Source organism: Magallana gigas, chromosome 7 (assembly GCF_963853765.1).
Source record: "Magallana gigas chromosome 7, xbMagGiga1.1, whole genome shotgun sequence".
Classification (NCBI taxonomy): domain Eukaryota; kingdom Metazoa; phylum Mollusca; class Bivalvia; order Ostreida; family Ostreidae; genus Magallana; species Magallana gigas.
The window spans coordinates 2,132,638-2,152,770 of record NC_088859.1 but is presented as its reverse complement, the minus strand read 5'-3'; the positions used below and the strand labels follow the sequence as shown (position 1 = coordinate 2,152,770).

The following is a 20,133-nucleotide window of genomic DNA, read 5'->3' as shown; positions in this document are numbered from 1 at the left end:
GTCAAAGACTGACTGAAAATTGCAAGGAATATTGTCTCACTGCAGACACAATTAATAGACAAGAATGATGACAATGATGCTGAATGATGCTTTACACAGTTATTAATGCAACTCGTACTTAATTACAATACTCATAATAATAATCTACGTGGTACACATCAACACTGCAGATCTAGCGTAAATTTATTCAAAGAACATATTTATGCTTACAATAACAGTGACTTAAAGTTGGACCACATGAATTGATTACACGTAATTTCGTAACATGACAAAAAATAAAACAAATACAAAGAGCGGCGGCCATTTGTGAATGATTAGATTCTGTGAATACTGAAGTGTTAGCAAAAAGGAGTCACTGCTTAAACTCATTTTCATAGCAGAGTTTTCAAAATGCCTGTGAAGTTACATTTGTTGAATGTATGAGTACATGAAAATTTACACAATGACATGTGTAATCTCAATACAATTTATATGACATAATACCATCAACCTTTAAAGCACAGTACATGCATTAACAACTATAACAGGACAATACAATGAGGACATGGACAAAAAACTCTAAAATGATTTCAATGTGTTCCAACTACCTTAATCTGTTAATGAGAGGGATCTATTCAGTTTTGTACATTTAAATAATGTAGTCCAATCAAATAGAAGAAAAGCTTGCCATTTGATAAAAGTTCAAAGAAATACACAAATAAGGTAGGTCTCCATTTGATCTTTAAACCTGCAGCTTCTCTCAGTTTATCACTTAATCCACCACCTGGTCAGACTTGTTCTACTGATTTTTCTTGTCAACAACATCTGAGTAGGAGGGTGGAGCCCCATAGGGTTGCTGTTGGGGCATGTAAACATTGTGGGGCGCTGAGGGATTGTAGTAGGATGAGCCAGCAGCCTCTCGGGCTTTGGCATCTGCAAAACAAACAACCAAATTTTAAAAAAACACATTCAAATTCATTTATGCTACATGTATTTACTTCACATTAGCTGCGATAATAAAGCCCTCTGCTGTTTTTTTTAATCTGACAATTTTAATTTAAACAAATCCCCCCACCCATCCAACAAATAATCGGAGTTTAGCTACATTATCACAACTACTTATTATGCATAAGTCTATTAGAGCTATTTTAACAAGACCTTGGACTTTCGATAAGACGTAACTATCTATTTCTTGCCTCAAAACAAGTTTAAATGACGTTGGTTTCAAGTGAAATATACACAGATTGCATAGTCTAAGCTCAAAAGCCAGACAAATCTTGTTGATTTCACAGAGCCTTGGCTGAGTGGCCAGCGATGAAATAGACAGGCCTATGTCACATTGCTGTTTGACACAACTACCCAAAGTCCAAGCTCTTGTTAAAATGGTTCTAAGTTAATATTTATGGATTTCATATTTCAAACATATTTATTCATAGATATTGTAATGTAAAAATTCTGACCTGCTGCTGACTCCTGGGGGTGGCCGTTCATTGGCTGGGGTGGGGCTGTGGGCTCAATGCCAGGATAAGGGGGAGGCGACTCCGTCATGTACACCTGCTGGGCTGTAAAAGACAATATAATTCATAATTCAAAGGTCCCGGATCTTATCGAAATATTCATTAAAATCTAATGATGGTAATTTCATAATTCATAGCTCAGAGAGATTTTCTCCTCTATTAGGATATTTGAAGTATTCATATCTTGAAGAAATGACAAAATCATAAGTATTTTACAAATACTGTAGATTCTGTATTTTACGCGAGTACTTAATTATGCGATTCAAACGTTTTCCATCAAATCACTAGAACATAAAATCGTGAATGCCAAATTTTTATCGTAGTTTCAAGTAGTTTACAAATGTGGAAAAAAGGGGGATTTTAATATTCGTGAGGTGTGCTTCTCGCAATTTTACGCAGATATTAATTCCTCGCATTTAATTAGGAATTTACAGTAATAACATTTGGGCTACAAGTTTTATGAAGTCTAAATTCTACCTACCGGGCGGGGCGTTAGGGAATGTATTGAATGGGACCCAGTTGTAGTTGCCGTACTGAGGGGTGTACATGGGGGGAGGTGCCTGGTAGACCGGCCCCTGGGGTGGGGTGTAAGCTGGTGGCTGCTGGGCCTGCATGTACCGCGAGGCTGTAAAATCCCAATAGATACTGTTAAAGTGTTCCTGATTTAATGCTAAAGTACAATGTTATTGTAGTTTTCAAATAAAGTAAATGTTTAGATATAAATTCTGTGATATATTCATATAAAACAACTTGATTAATTCTACTGATTCAGAATTCATTTTTCACCAAGATTTTTTGAAAACTTTTTTCAAGAAATTAAAAGATTTCCTATGCATTGGAAGCATGAGATGAGAACTCATTATACCAAGCTGTCCGGCTCGTAACATGGCCTGTCCAAACTCTATGGCTCCTCCCGCAGTGAACCACATCTTGATCTTCACAGACCCCTGCCACTTCCCTACAACAAATAATCCAACCATCAGAAGTAAACAGAAGATAATCCTACCGACTTAACAAGTGACAACCATTAACAATCAATACGCAATATCTTCTTATTCTTAGGAATATTTTGAATTGAAACCTTTCAAGGTGATCCATGTCACATAATGATAATATTCCTTTCCAATAAATTTTAACCAAATCCAAAAAGCTATGAGCTCTGTTAATTTACTTTAGTCATTTATATCTATTGACTGGTTAAATGTAATTTTCCCAAGGAATACAAGTATGTTATCATTACAATTGCTGATTGAGTGGTCCATCAAAAACAATATTGGTCTGGATGGGCTGATGCAATCTTTCAAATTGTTTAAGTGAAACATTTAACAAATGTTATACCTCCTTGCTCTGCATTAATTCTTCCCTTGATGTAGTTGGCCCCAAATATGGGCTGCTCTAGCTCAATTTCCCGCATACAGAAGAAAGGCATGCTAAAGGACTGCATGGATTCCTTGCTACTGGCAGCATTGAAAATCACCTGGAAAGTAAAGGCCAGGTGGTGTCAAATCTAGGTCATACAGTACAGTAGAAGTAAAACAGTCCAACACACCTACAGCAATCACCCTTATAATGAATTGATGCTGATAGTGAAGTGTTTCATTCCCAATGGGTTTTAAACATATGGATACTACAAATCACGTTTATTACAAACCTAAATCACCATGCACTTCGTCATATGCACGTTTTACTGTATCTTCTTTTAAAAAAATTATTGCCATTGAATGTTATTCGTATACCTCTCATCTCGTCTCCCCTAATTTCAATTTTACTCTCATATTGACACGTTACTTGACATTACTTCTGACGAATTATTTGAATACAGATCAACCTTACCCTGTGAGTGGTTAGGTACAGGCGACCTTTCTTGTGACCTTTGAACTCTGGTTGATTATTTCCATCAAATCCCAATTCCACATCATCACAATACAACAAAATCCTACCAAAGAAACAAGATAATATAACAAATTTATTAAGATTAACGAAGCTGGGTCTAATTTGTTCTGCCCTTGATTTTTGGATGAAACTTTTTCCATGAATTTCTACCGATATAATTATTATTTTAAGATTTAAAAATAAGACATTTACCACACCGTTTGTTTAGGGGGTCATCTCAAAGTTTGTTAATCTTTAACATAGGACCCTATGGGATTTTGCTTGAAATGTATCAATTTTGCAAATTTTTTACATTTTTTCAAAACTTCTGCCCTAGGGATTTCTTTTCCTGTTCTACATATTAAAGTTATTGCTAAAGGGCATCAAATGGTCAAATAAAAAAAACCTTTTACCTCCTGGTTTGTTCCAGGGGTCTTATCAAAGTTGATTTTTGTATGCCCAATTTCCCAGATTCGTCAGATAATGGCTATTTTTTATATGACAAAGGCGAAAAAGGTGGTCTATATAGTATTATTAAAACATTCAGACATATTTAAGTAATAAAAAAATATATAACTTCACATATTAAGGGTCATTAATATAAAATACATGGTTACTGTCTTGAAATGTATGAATTAAGCTATATTTAGGCGGGTTAAGAAAACGTGACAGAGGGCTAGGCTTGCTGAACCCTCTTCACGTTTTCGACCAATAGCTTATACTTCGAGACATTTATGTTTATTCCACAATATAACATTATTTTTACGCATCAAACGAGATATTTTCAACAATTTTCGCTGAATATCTACAGTTGAAACTATCACGCCATGGCGTCAACTAAGCAAAAAGATGACGTCACAATACAAATGAAACGCTGCGCGAAAGCGTGCGTACTCGTTCTGTACTCGGCCTCGTTAAATGTTTCAAAAACACCATGTCCAAAAGACAAAAGACAACAATAAACTTATAAAAAGCTACAAATCAGTTTGTCTACAGTGCTATATACTCAGTTTGGTTTAAAAACTTGAGCAGAACGAAATGTAGGCTAATGATATACATACGTAGACAAATCATTTTCATTATAATGTAGTGTGGACTTTTACACTAGTGGTTAAGTATGCTTTTTCTATAGTCAAACAATATGTGTGGTATTAAATAAACGGATGCATTTAGCCATTCTAAACTTTTAATTTTTTTTACCATATCTCTATCTATCTCTCGATACTACTCGCCCTCAATTCTGAGTACTCTGAGTAGGGTGCGCTGCTTGTTAAAAGAATAATAGAAGTGAGTAAAGTAAGATTTCAACAGGATGAAAAGGGGATAGTAATATTATTACATTTTAGTGAAGATAAAAGATAAGATAAATAGTATCTACAATTAAAAGGCATAAAAGCACTTTTGCAAAATTAAGGCCTGAGGTGGTTCAATTTGCCCACCTCCAGTTTGAAATGATCAACATCTGGAAGTGCGACAACACTGTCCGGCAGTCTGTTCCATTGGACTATGGTAAGATATATACACAGGCCAGGGAGATTTTCTGCGATTTTAAGCTTACCGCTTATAGCCTCGACTTATACACTGTTTTTTTTTTTAATTTTCAGGCAACATATCTGATATCATTTGACTTTTGACATGGTCATTCAACACCCATGAAAAGGCGCACTTAAATTCTGAATTCATAATCTTTCCTTTGGGAATCGATTTATTTTACTTGAGTGATTAATTAAAATATTATCATGTGTCAAAGATAAAAGATCCTCCAACATATATTTTACACAACAAAGAGAGAATATTAGAATGTTCTTTCAAAACCGAAATTAGCGTAATAAGTGAAGTCAGTGACAGCACAATGTCAGGTGATTTTGACATTTCATAATCTATCACTGTATGAAAAAATCCTTTAGTGAAACTGGTTCAAAACAACTAAATCAAAGACTTACCGTTCACCGGCAAATATAAGAACTCCACCTTGGGCATGTGCCGTATTAATTGACATTTTCTTTAAAATCAGATATCTCTTCCCGATCAAGTACTTCAACTTGTTTACGTTTTCGTAGTAATGTTATCCGATGCTTTCCGAACGGATATGAGTAGACAAAAATCACATAACCGGACATAAACGGAAGCCGTACACTTTCTGTGTTCGCCACCAATACCCAGTTAATACAACTTCTAGTTGGAAAAATTCCAAAAAATCTTTTACAGATCCCTTTATTTAAAAGGACATAACCAACTTTTTGGGAGAAACCTACTGTACACAATGAAAGAAACATAAGAACATACCCAGATGTACATAGTTCGGACTGTTTTCCAGGCATGTAAAATATCAAAATCATTTATAAAAAAAAACCCGTTAAGATATTTCGAAATATTTTCCTGGCATGTAAAATATCTAAATCGTTAAAAAGACAGAAAAACGTCAGATATTTCGGACAAGGATGTACATTGTACATATCATTCACAACATCATTGACTCGGTAGATAAATTATCCCTGACACCAAAATTTTCATAAAATTAAAAATACAGTAGGCCTAAATAAAAATAGTTCGACAAAGAACTAAAAAAATCAAAGAAATTAATGAAAACAAAAAGGACATATCCATTCAAGATTTCCTCAAAATCCAGTCACAAGGGGGGGGGGGGGAGGGTCGCTCTGGATTATTATATACACCCCCGGAAAATTTTAATTTCTTAATTTTACATCATATACATATTGAAATAATATTTTTGAATATAAAAAATAGTCCCCGAACACACCCTCCCCCGGAGAACATACATAAATTTCCCTCCTCATCCCCTCCCAGACAAATTTTCTGGATCCGGACATTTATTATATTATATAATAGGCACCTACCATACACGAAATGACGAAATCCAAGTGAAAGCCCCTTTATAATTAAGTTAATTAACCCAATATTTAATACTGGCATATTTAAAACAGTTTAACTGACATTTATCCAGGAAAAATAGCACGAAGATACTGTTTGAATCTGAAAATCCAAGAGTCCTACAAAATTACATATACATGTATAGAGAAATGACAATATATAAATAGTGCCTGCTTGGGAGGGTAACAGTTGAAATTGACGACCCGAGAAAACTGTTGTCAACCGACGCGAAGCGGAGGTTGACAATGGTTTTCGAGGGGTGTCAATTTTAACTGTTATCCTCCCAAACAGGCACTATTTATTTTATTATACTGAATGTCTTATTTGAGAAAAATTTTAATTGCTTTTATATAGAAACAACGTGAATTCTACGTCGAACCGTACGCGCATAATTTACGGGCATGTAACAATTCGTTGTGTTACCCGTTGCCAAGTGTGTTGCTAACGCTGAGGGTAATAGAACGGATTATCAAATGCGTCTAAACCAAGCAGATTACAGTATTTAACATGAAAGTATAATAATTACAAATATCACCGGAAAACCATTTGAAACTGTTGTAAATAATAGACTTGATACTTAACTGTTTTGATTGAAAACAATTTCATAGATGAAAACAAAATTGATTTTTAAAATTCATCCATATAATCATATGTAGGGCCACTTATTTGCATTGAAGAGTTTCAGAGAGTTGATAATTGTAAATACATGTAGTTGACACTTATAAAGTCGTTTTGTGGACAACAACAAAACGTTTGATAAATTAAGTGTTTCAAGAAACCGAAAGTATGAAATTAAAATAATATTCAATATGCATCGACACAATTTAACAACCAAAATGAAAAAAAGACGAACTTATAATAATAATAATAATCCAAATATGTCTTGTGCACAATTAATTTTTTTTTAAATACTACAAATGTATACTATATACCGAAGAAGTCATCAAAGAGATGCCAAATAAAAACCACATATTCATGTCAGAATTTATTTTTAAACAATAGCATTTAAACAGTAGTTATGTGGTTTATGGGAATTTATCAAAAGTAAAGAATTTTGTGATTATAAATTAAAGCTTTTTCGACCAAATGAATAGCGTTTGATTTCCATAAAATATAACCTGGCACGATGCGTTTTGGAATATGGGGTCATGCATTTTTGTTGGTGTATTTGGGGCGGTCAGACATATGATCCGAAACACAATGTAGAAAAATACATAAGCAAAGGCATGAACATTACTGATGTTTCGGTGTTTATCGTTATATTTATATTAAGAATAAATAAATGAATAAAAAATAAAGAAAAAAATAGATAAATAAATATATAAATAAAAAAACACACCTTTTTTCAAGTTGCTCGGAAGTTAAACGTTTTCGTATGAATTTTATCCCTTGTTGATGCCCGCGGAAGTTTTAAAAGCCAGTTTTTATCAAAAGTTTCCTTTCACTTTTTTGATAAGATGTAAATTTCTTTTGTTTAACCAGATAACATTATTGTATGAGATTAAAACAGAGATACATGTTTATCAATTAATGTACCAAAAGATTATGGTTTAATAACCAATTTGAAATTAGATTTGTTTAATTTAATAAGATTAAAAATCGTCTTGCATATAGATAAAATATGAACTACCTCGTATATTTTATCTTTTCAAATTAAAAATCAAATATCATCAAACAAGTTTAAAGTGAAATGTTTGTTCAACAGTGTAAACTGTGTATGTACATGTAAATCTTTTTATTGGAGATGAGTATTCGCAAAGTACAACTATTGAAGAATGTACTTGCTGAATTTTTATTATTGGGGGGGGGGGGGGTGCAATACCCAGAGACAAAGAAAGAGGACTGATAATTGTACAATTAAAGTAAATTCGACATAGAGAACATATACTTGGGTATAATTCGTTCTTGGAGAAACTCTGAATAAGATGTGACAGTATCAAATGTATTTCTATACGTATTTATTAGTTTAGTATATTTTTATTATCCGCTTTGTTAAACACAGTCTTGAATTTTAAATGACCGCCAGTTAAACTGCGCAACTGGATTGACTTGGTTGGGTAAATATGCAATATAAAAGTGCAATACCCAGAGACAAAGAAAGAGGACTGATAATTGTACAATTAAACTAAATTCGACATAGAGAACATATACTTGGATATAAAAGTACAAGTTAGACTGACCACGAAAATAGGAAGCCTTATGTAATATATGCCAAGAGACAAATTAAGGGGGCTGAAACGGTTGATAATTGTACAATTACAGTGAACTCAACAGAGAGAACATCATTATATACATGGCTATATATACATGTATATATATATATTTTTCTTGGAGAAGGTCTAAATAAGATACATGAAAATCTTCAATTTTAAAGCTACAATACATGGACATTTTTTTTGTTTACCAAATACAATAACTTATGGCCAATCATATCGTTTTTAAATTTAATAAAAGGTAGATTTGATGGGTTATTTTGTTGACCATCAACGCAGCCTCCTTAAAAAAAAGGCCGCGCTTGAATATGTATGCGTTCTTTGAACCTATCTTAAAACTGCATTCAAATAAACATGTATAAAAGGAATGATCAATTCATTACTATTTGACTGTTTACCGGTGAAACACCCTTCTTTCTGGCAAAATGCAACCAATTTTTTCGCAACTCGGTGTTCTCTGCATGAACTTTATTCCAAAATGGCAAAATACAGTATAGTGTCCTGTCACGTACCATTGTTTATTTTTTCTAAGGATATGATTGAATAATTGGATATACCAGTAGATATTCGTAACAATGATTGGCGGCATTCGATAATACATGCATATGTTGTCAAATAACCTTTCTCACCCATCTGTAAATTGTCTTATAATTGAAATCAAAGTAATGAAAGTACGAAATGGATTCATCCTTTGTTTCATAGGATTTTACCTGGTTTTTTAACCCGTTGGTCTTAAAGCAAATGAAAAACTTAATAAGTGTAATGAGTTCTTTTTCAGGTGGGACTGAGCTGCAATAAACTTTAATAAGAAATTAAACAATTATTGAACTTTTCTTCAAAAATCAAAAAATGTTTCAATCACAACGGATATGATGTAAAAAAAAATCACTCAGCCTAAATGACAAAGTCCGACCGCTGTAATGAGTTCTTTTGGATTTTGTCGGCTGAATGAAAAATAAGACTTTGTAAAGAAAATAAACAAGTTTGATTTGAAAAAAAAATTTAATAAACAAAACAAATCATTATTCTCACTCCCCCTTTCACGCCACTCTCATTCGAAAATAACTTCAAAAAAGAATAATAATTCAATTAAACAAATGAACAAATATCTGATACTATCAACTGAATTCAAAATTAAATCACACTGTATCAGATATCAAATGGAAGTAAACTACAAAAAGTTCAATAATTAAAAAAAAACCGTGATATTACAATTACTTCAAATTTCAGCTCGATATATATGAAAATAAGCTTGTAACAAGTTAAGCTTTTTTAAAAAGCTTACCGTCTTTAGAACAAATTCTGAACAGCAATAAGATATCAAAGACAATTTAATTATTTTTTATATAAAAGTCGCCTTCTTCTCGTGTTATTTATTTGAACTCGACTGTAGTAGAAAAAAGAGATATTGGGAATTAGGGTTGAATCACTGTAGTAAAATCAAAGTTAATAGCGACCGCAGCGCCGCTCGCGTAGCGAGCTCCATAGATAACGTGTACGAACGGAGGAAATTCGAGTTGAAATCTGCGCATTGTTCAAAGAAAATTTTGTGGACCCGCGTGAGATAGTTCTACATATCCCAATAATCCTTTGCGGTACATAGCAACATGGTGGAACAGGAAGCGTTTCAAGGAAAATTCTAACCTCTAAATCGAATACATTTATTTCATTTAACAATAAAAAAATTCCTTTCAAACCACTAAAGTAAATAACACATATATGCTTACAAACAAAATTGTACCTATCAACTTTTGCTAACATATGACGTCATTTCCTTCCCGTAATTTATACGAGTGCAAAAGAAAGTAAAGTATGACGTCACAGTGATCTCGCGCAATACATTTAGAGGTGGATCAAGCATCTGTGCTGGGTGTAACTTGTAGTAAGTACTCAATGTTAACGGCAACTCTTCGGCTGATTAGTTTAGTTTTGATTTTTATTTTTCCTTACTAAATATACATGCGAGTTCCATGCTTAATTAACTGTCATATTGATCTAATCATATATGCATACGTAGGGTAGGTGACAAAAATGTATTTAAGAAAAGTTTGATTATTATTAGAACTACGTGCAGTCACGTCATTTTGTAATAAATAAATAAAACAAAAGAGAAAAATAATAAACAGTTAAAATATCTACATGTATTTTTTAGCTGCATATGTTGCCAAACCTTTAAAAAATATTGAATATCACACACTAAAAAAATGGGAGGGCACATGTCTAAAATACAGATATAGCGTACACAGATTTAAAAAAAAATTATAACAGAATTAGTGTGTCAGAGGAAAATAATTAAAACACAGATAACTCAAACAGCTTTGTATTTAAAGCCAAAGTTTCCTGGTTGGGCCAAGTCCATGGGTTGCAGATTAACAATGATGAGAGATGTGTAGTTTTTTCTGCGCTCGCCCCAACGGTCACACCGCAAAACATATTAAAACTGCATTCAGTATCATTCAGTTTTACTGATATTAGTTTCACCGTATCTAATATATAAACTTGTTTTCTGATATTAGCCATACCGTATGAAATTTCATTGATATTTGTGTAATCAGAACAAAAAGAAAAGAACAAATTATTTCAACAGATGTTACAGAATATTGTTTTAACTAGTCAACAGAAAAATGAAAGCCTGAATTTCACTAAGAGCCATTTTTATTGTTCTTTCGTTTTCTTACTTTTTAAGATTTGAAATCTACAAAAATTGTTAAGTCGTATGTAAAAACGATCATCAGAAAATTATCTCCCTTGTGCCGAACAGTATATCAACCAATGAAATAAATGTAAATTTTCACATCATGTTTTTTCTACCAATCACAAAGGAGAGGAAGTGCACAGTCCGGAGACTGTAAATTATTTCAACTCTTTATACCGTCTTCCAAGGAAGACGGTAATAACAGTCGCTTTTAAACACTTAAAACCTCTCTCTGAAAAGGAACTCAGTCACTTCAAGGACACCACACACCACACACCCAAGACGCTCCTGCACTCGTCAAATTGCCTATCCCTCTAGTATCGCTATCCTAACTGAAAGCCCCGGACTCACAGGTCTCTCGCTTCCAGTCTACGACCACTTCTTGGACAGAAAATACGCCCCGCTCAACACAGAATGCGCCCCCGACATTCGCCTGTTGCCCACATGACCTTCCATAGGACAATTACAGTCTAGCGCCCACAGTCTGTATTTCAGGAAATTGTACCAAACACCCTTATGCACTGAAAATAACACACTGTGACTAATAAAGTCCCGATAAACATACAAACATACGACCAATTACACTAAGAACTAAATTACCAGCAAAATGTACAAAATAACAACAAAACAACCTTACCGGCTAGGAAAACATGTGCCCGCCTAACAAATCCAGAATTCAATGGCTACCCGTTTCTTATCAGTATTATACTAACTGGAGATATTCACCATATCTTAAATCAGGAGCTGCAAAACGTGGCACCCGGCTGATGTCGTTACCGGACCCTCTACTGACCACTACACCCAAACCGGTCACTTTAAATACTCGATCTAAAACTAGCACACTCACCCGACACTCGTCACTCACATACGGTAACCCATTCATAACAAAAAGAAAGAGGAACCCAAATACAAACACCTGTATATACAAAACTGAATCAACTTTATTACAATAAGCAAATATTCAAGATAGATTAGGTAATTTTTATATAAATAAAAAGTAAAACGAAATGAATTGCTGTCACCCCCACAAAATATTGACCTTATTTAGGTAAGCCCCCAATCCCATCACATACAAAGTTCCACTCCACTTCCGATGCGAGTGATTACATAATTGCATAGAGTAGTTGATATCAATATCAACCTCCAAAAACAAACCAAGCACTCACCATTCATATCAGTATGCCCAAACCATTTATTCAAATAAGTTGCCTCGTTATAGACCAAGGATATCTTTGCAAACCAAGGGTTATGATGAGGAACCGAGTGTTTCGAAATCACTTGGCAAGCGGAGATGGGCCAACGATCGGGAAGAATGCATCTTCTGATCTCGGGGGCCCCAGGACATCGCGTTTCAGGTGCTAATTTGTAGCCTTAAGTAAATTGGAGGGTTCGTGGACTTAATTATTACTTTTAAATATTGGATAAAAGATGAAATCACTATTTGAAATCGACCGATTTTGAAAGGACTATAACAATTGAGGAAACTATTGAATCTCCTAGCATTTATCATAAATACATCATTTATTAATTATCCATAAGTTACGGATGGTGGAGGCTTTCAGCAAGGTAAAACTACCCTATAGAGTAATCGGAAGTTACTTTTACCATACTTTAGTATTTTGGGTACTGGAGAGTTCGTGGAATTACCCGGCATTCTTTATTCTTTTTTCAACAATTTTGATAAAAGATGAATTTACTAACTGATGGAGAGATCTGCCACCCGCCCATTTAAATTATAATTTCAAGAAACGAAACTATTCAACATCCCGTCATCTATTAAATCACGCATGCATCATTTATTCATTATTAATAAATTAAAAATAGGAGAGGCTCTCAGAAGATTATAGAAAAAAAACCTCGATAAAGTTACCGGAAGTGTTTCAATACTCATGCAGTCTGGGTTGAGACGGGGGATTTTCCATCATTTTTTATTTATTAACAATTATTTGTAAATTGCAATTGTTGGTATCTTTTTTGGCGAAAAAGGTCAGTTAGTAGAATCTAACTCTCTTACGTGACAGCCTGGAACAAGTGGTTCAATTTATATAATATGATACATACATGTATAACACTAACAAGCAATTCATTCATTAGAAAAAGTGAACCTGAAATTGCTCTCACGTGTCTGTGCCCTATACTATAAACAGGATGACTAAATATAAAGTAACCACACAGAAATATATCAACATGTATATGCACTCGTATCAATTGTTTATTGCAGCTTGTGGTTTCCTGGAATATTTTTTAAAAAGGGATGTCTCATAGCCACGCTAGACAATGACCTGTATTAGGGAGGGCCCACTGGGTGACTACAAGGGATCACGTGACCCGGTGTCGTTGATATACTGGTCAATTTTATCCGATCCTCTAATTAAAGTACTTCCTTGTAAAATTTGAAGTAAATAAACATATTACTATATGTGCTTGAATTTTCTATGTCACTGTAAGTGGTAAATGAATGAATCTACGTCTATTAAAAACATACACTGTACATGTATATAATAAAGGAACAGAAAGCATCCAAAGAGGAACTACTGTAAACAAGACAAAACTCGAGACGCTCTTGAATATTACAAGTAGTAATTGACCGATTAAACGAATTTTTTCTTTGGTGAACCAAACAAACGTAATTATATTTTTGTACTGCAACATATCATGCACGTACACAAAATTGACATTGGTCATATGTATACCGTTACTTGTATCATTGGTTTTCAAAATAAAATTCAGTCATTTTCTGAAAGACAATGAAATATGGGGGAAGGGGGGGGGTCTTCAAAGAAATTAAAATTTGCATGAAATATAATAACATTGTAAAATGCCCAAACGACCCTTTTAGTTTAACTAGTTATCTTCTTACTTACTTCACGTTGTTTGAAATGTCTCTAACATATTACATGTAGTATAGCCTCTGACAAACATATTGCAAGCATAGCATGATATTCAAGAATTGAGTCAATTTTGAATACAAGATATAAACTATCTAGCGCTGACTTGAGAACAAGAGCACTATCATCACAAGATATATACTACTGTATACAGTTATTTTCGCCCCGTGTAATTTTCGCCCTTTTACAATTGCCAACGGTTTTGCCCCGTCTTGAATTCGCGCCAGTTGCAGTTGTGTTAACAGAGATATTATTTGTAATGTAGAGTTTGTCCAGTCTTAAATTCGCCCTCGTCAGAGGGGCAAAAATAAAACGGGGGCGAATATTTCCCTGTATACAGTATATAGAACAACGCTGCTGTTATTACTTAAAATCTGCAAACAAAAGGCAAGGGTAATCACAACCTCGCTAGAGTTTAACCCCTTCCTCCCATACTGGATAAACTGACCACCTGTTTTATCAACCACTAGGTCTGTAACTTGAAAATCACTTAGGACGAACTTCGTCACAGTTTTGTGAATGTTTGGTGAACCTCACGCAGATGTTCAATTCAGTCTGAGATTATAATATTATAATATTTATGGAAACATACCGGTACGTCACAGTGAACAGCCACATATTATATATATACAAGTTTATTTGAACAAATAAAACATAATTACAATTGTTGCCTAGCTCCCCACTGTCATTCATTCCCCTCGCACACACCTCTAATACAGCTTAACCAATGAACAAGCAGAGAACGTCATCAGCGATACGTCATCACTTGTTGTGGATATGACGTATCGCTGATAAATTTACACATGAGGTTGTTCACGTGACTCCTATATATGGAAACATACGTCACAGTGAACAATCACATATTATATATATAGGCCTACAAGTTTATTTGAACAAATAAAACATAATTATAATTGTTGCCTAATTACTGAGGGAACAAAAATGAATGAAAGTTTGAAAGCAAATCTTTTTTGCACAAAGAACAGATTCAGTATATTCTCTCGGCGTTTGACTATGCACGTAGTGTTCAAAAAACACCTCTTGGTTCTTCCATCTACCAACCTTCCTGACAATCTCAGGATTCATATTTTGTGCAATAGCAGTTGTTGCCCCTGTGGTGCGGAAATATTTTGCCGTGAACTCTTTAGTAGATAGCCCTGCCAAGACTATAGCCTCTTCGAGTATCCTAGATACCGTTGAGGAATCAATTGCATTGTAAGGGGATTTTAACGAAATGAACACAGGGCCTTCCTGACCCCTGTGTCCCCGCGTCCTTCCTATGTAATCATACAGCGTTTGCACAGGGTCAATTTTAACAGACCTGCTTTTTGGCAATAGTACTTCAAAGCCTTTTCGCAGAGCATCATTTTTATACCAAAAAATGTCACTTTCATACAATCTTTTTCAAATACGATGTTTTTCATGGTAAAATTTTGTTTGAGAGTATGACCCGAGATATCGTCGAAAAGTATATTGTTTGGGGCAATATCCGAAGGTCTTTAAGTTAGCATTTTAAGTTGCTAAAAGTGTGATCGCTTTCAGCCTTAAATCTTTCACACTAAGCATATCGTTTTCCGGCCACGGAGTAAAAAGTTCATTAAAATTTTCCACCGGCCTAACTTTTGACCTTTTCTTTGGACATTCTGTACCACTTTTGATGAGAGCTGTTATAAGTCGCTGTAATGACTCATCTTGTACAATGTTCTCTAAGCCTTTAGCCTTGTAAAGGTGGCCAATGGCGGCGGATGCAGTGCGCAATATTGACTGGGGACGGCGAGACTTACTTGATATGACACAAATTTTTTTTAGCAAGTCCAGCCGATTTCATTGGTGGAAAATTAATATCATTTTCATGGCTGTAAAAGAACGTTGTTGTACGAGCGCAACCTACTGCGAGCCCAAGACAGCTCAAACATGTCTATTGCTCTACTCTCAGAATGCTTGTTATAAGTGCATTTTCAGAAGGTCGGTATCTTTCGGACTAGAAATGGTACCATCACGATACTTTAAGAGTTGTAGTGGTTGACTATAAGTAAACGACCCTATAAGAATTTCATCCCCGTGTACTAATACTTTATTAGAAATTGCGATCTATGCAGTTTAAGATTGCAGTTCACTTTTTGAATGGCAAACTGCGTTCCCGATTGCCTTGTGAGCCCGAATACATTGAGGTAGTTAAATAATAAAAACCAAGCTTAATTCAGGGGAATTTATTCAATAATATTATTATTACAATGTTTGTCACTCAATCTTATACGGGAGGAAGTGGAAAATATTCTGTGCACCTGTGAACACAATGATGTAGGAGGAGAAATATTTTACTATAAATGGAAAAAATGGTTACTATTATACATGTACATACGAATATAATGCAATAACGATCATAAAAAGATGAGGCGAAAACTATAATAAAGTTTCGTTCTCGTTATATGCCAATGGCCTTGATATTCTTTAGAAAAAGAATGGCTACTGTTTGTTCAAAAAGTGTAATTAAGTTAAGAGGAAGTAGGTATTTATTTTAAAAGTTTATTTTAATGTATGCAGATGATAGATATAGTGGCTGAATCCGATGAGGATGTAGAATTAGCCATGAATAATTTAAAAACAAACGCAGTGGAAATCAATTGGTAATGACGAAAAAACTAAAATTTGATTTGGAACTGCATCAAGTTGTATACATGCATTTTCATTTTTAAAATATTTTGGTATCCTATTAATTTTCAAGTTTATTGTCTTTTTGCGGAGCTTTAAAACATCTAAACTGTACATGTTCCCTTTACCAAAATTTAGATTTTTTGTAAATCAAAATTTGTCATGAAAAATAGTTACGTTAATACAGTGGCCTCCGGGTATAACGAGTTCGGATATAACGAGGTACCGCTTACAATGAGATGATTGTGTGGTCCCAAATTACATTGTATTTTATTTGTTAAAATAAATTATTTCAGGAAGGACACATATTTATAAAATTAAGAGCCTTAAGACATGTACATTAATTGAAAATCAACCTCTCCTGGAAACTGTTAGTTTACACAGTTTTTCATAAAATTCCCTCAAACTTTGTAAGGTATCATTTGGTTCAGGCAGGTACCTTACACAGTTTGAGGGAATTTTATGAAAAGATGGAAACGTACATCCGTGGATAAGAAACTCTGAACCAGACTGAATAGTGCTATGGAAACTTGTTGGTACCAATAGTCTTGAGAAAACTACAATAAAAAATCAGACAGAACTTGGCTAGAACCCATAGAGGAGATGACAGGACACTTGGTGATCTGAGGAAAGCCATAGGACATGAGCTGTCAATTCCTGAAGCTGGATCGAACACTGATGAAGATTGGTATTACAATGACTCAACATGTCAGAGAACAGCAGACTTTTACACAAAGGTATTTAAGGGAAAGCCAACTAACAACTGGAGACAGCAATTTATATGTTTGATGTGTAAGGTAATTTTCACCTTCTGATCCATTTTGCAATAGACTTTGTATACACCCCTCGTTCATCCATGTTCTTTCCACTTTTTGCATTACAACACTTTAACATCTGGGGAAGGGGATTAATAGTTGTATTAATTTATATTTCAGCATTTTTCCCCCACAGAACCAATTTGTTTCTGCTTAGACCGGTTTACATGAATGTAAAAATATAATTTGAGTGATTTTATCGGACGGATTTTCCAGTACGTGTCGTCAAATTATCACCTGGTACTTAAATGTAAACTATAGGTATATATTATCACCCAGTTTCGGCATAATCTAGTTGTATAGTTTTTTGTTTTCCCTTGGACTGAAATGTCACATTTTCATTGGTTTAAACATAGCACGTGATTGCCTCAGATATCTCCATATTTGTTCTGTGAGAAATAATATTAGGCAATATGGCCGTCATTGGTCGACGCTTCGCTTACTCATTTCGACATTTCATAGTATTTTATACATAAACTGCATGCTGTAAGTTCTTAAAGTATTTGGAGTTGTTGCCTTTTGAAATTCTTTAAAATTAGAGTAGTTGCCCTTAGAATATTGACGTCACATTGTTTTGTCTGGAGCAGAACAAAATGGCAGCGTCGAAATTTGCTCAAATCTCTGCAGAGGAAAGGGAGAAAACATTTGAAATTGAATAGTAACAAAACATTGTAAGTAAACATGGGTAAAGCAAAGATTTTGAAAGAGTATTTGAAAGGTGAGATGAAAATTTTGAAGAGTTTAAATGAGTTAAATTGGAAAAGATGTAAGGCATCTGGTACATGGCTTTGCGTAGATCATCGCTATTTGTGAATAAATATGTCGCTTGATAGTCCTCGAGAAAACAAAACACTTATTAGGTTAGTTACTGACTCACTACGGAAATATATTGGGTTGATCAATCTCATAGAAGGCTCGGCTTCGCCTCGCCATCTATGAGATTGATCAACCCAATATATTTCCGTAGTGAGTCAGTAACTAACCTAATAAGTAATAGTGTACGCCTCTTGTACCCAAGTTATTTTTATAAGTACATATTGAGAGAAAAAGAGCCAATCTGTTCAATTCCATAAAATACTATAGAAATAGTTTTGAAAAAAAATTGATTCGTTTTGATTGTTTCTTTTTTATTATTTTGTTCAAGGTCGAAATATCGTTACAATTAATTGTGTTCCACTATTTAAATTAAAAATGGTTAATTTTCGATTGTCCTTTCTCTGTGATAACACTGCAAATAAATTTTGTAACTTATAGTCTAGTGAATTTCATCAATGATTTTCAAATTTAATCGTAAGATTGTCAAAAATTATATGAATATAGCTAATAAGGAATCATTCTTTGAATATTCATTGAGAATAATCATTGTCATAAATATAAATGGAAGAAATAAGATAACCAGGCAATTGTAAAATACGGTATAAATGAATACATCCATTACATTAAATTTCAAAGATTTGAGTACAACGTCAAAATCTTTGTATTTATCGACAATTTTATTAAAATCTATTATAAACCCATTCGTATTTGATCACCTCATAATACTCAAAGAACTATTCCTTAAACTATACTGAAGCAAATGCATTCAGTGATATCAATTGCTTGTTTTGATGATCACAACAGCATGTTATTGAAAACGTCCAACATGCACCAAATGTGTGATTGAAAATGGCCAAAATGCGCGAAAGTCGTTATATCACGTGATGCTTAATCACTCACGTGTATCGAAATAACCCCTGGAACACGTGACGACATCTACACCTGCATGGAAATGATTTCGTTGAATTGAGATAACATTGCTGTAGAATTTACCCCATCCATACGCTGTCTGATTTTTTCTTAATGACATGATTTGTTGGTTATTTAAAATACTTTAATGATATAGTTTATTGGGTACAGACAGAAGAGGATTGATGCAACAGCAGCTTACATTGAACCTTTCCCAGGCCTTGTCAACCAAAGATTTAAATCTTAAATATTGTAAGTGTTGAATGAAAAAAAAAAATCTCAAACACAATCATGAAATAAAATACATTTTCATATTCATTTAGCAATACGTAAGGCATTATTTCGTCCCTTGGGGCTAATATAATCAATGTTGCCCTCAACCCCGGTCAATATTCGTATAATGAAACTGAGAATGACGTTATAATACATTGCATTATATCTTGAAAATTTTCACAATTAAATATAAAACCTTAAAAGAATAAGGCATACTTAACTTTATAAACACTGACTATGAGTTTGAATAAACAATGAAAAATAAAAAGAATTCATATTTTTAAACATTTTTTTTTACCTCCGCCTAGTGAGAAGGGGTTATTTTTGCCCGTTGGCGATGATGTTGTTAACGCACGTGGACAAAGAGCACTTTAAATAAATGGGTTTATACTGTAGAGATCCAGTGTTGTTCATTGTATAGTACCAAGTTATCTGTTTTTAGAGGCAAAGATTAAAATGAAATACTCAGTGAATGTTAAAATGCATCTTCAAAGTTATAGTTTACTCTTTGTTGACAAACAAATAAACAAAAACAATTTCTTGTTTGATATACGGTATAGGTTTCGAATCTATTAACCGTGTTTAAATGATAAAAAAAACCAACAATGTCAA

The 20,133-nt window shown here is 33.9% G+C and overlaps 1 protein-coding gene across 1 annotated transcript; it reads right to left on the bottom strand.

Moving 5' to 3' along the window:
* Positions 1 to 414: 414 nt before the first annotated feature.
* On the bottom strand, positions 415 to 5,466 carry LOC105329611 (WW domain-binding protein 2). The gene is made up of 7 exons (XM_011430923.4): positions 5,312 to 5,466; positions 3,330 to 3,432; positions 2,835 to 2,973; positions 2,362 to 2,454; positions 1,978 to 2,121; positions 1,440 to 1,541; positions 415 to 912 (listed from the first exon to the last, which is right to left on the bottom strand). The coding sequence occupies exons 1-7, from the start codon at positions 5,365 to 5,367 to the stop codon at positions 779 to 781; spliced, it is 771 nt and encodes a 256-aa protein (XP_011429225.2). The 5' UTR covers positions 5,368 to 5,466; the 3' UTR covers positions 415 to 778.
* Between the last annotated feature and the right edge of the window lie 14,667 nt (positions 5,467 to 20,133).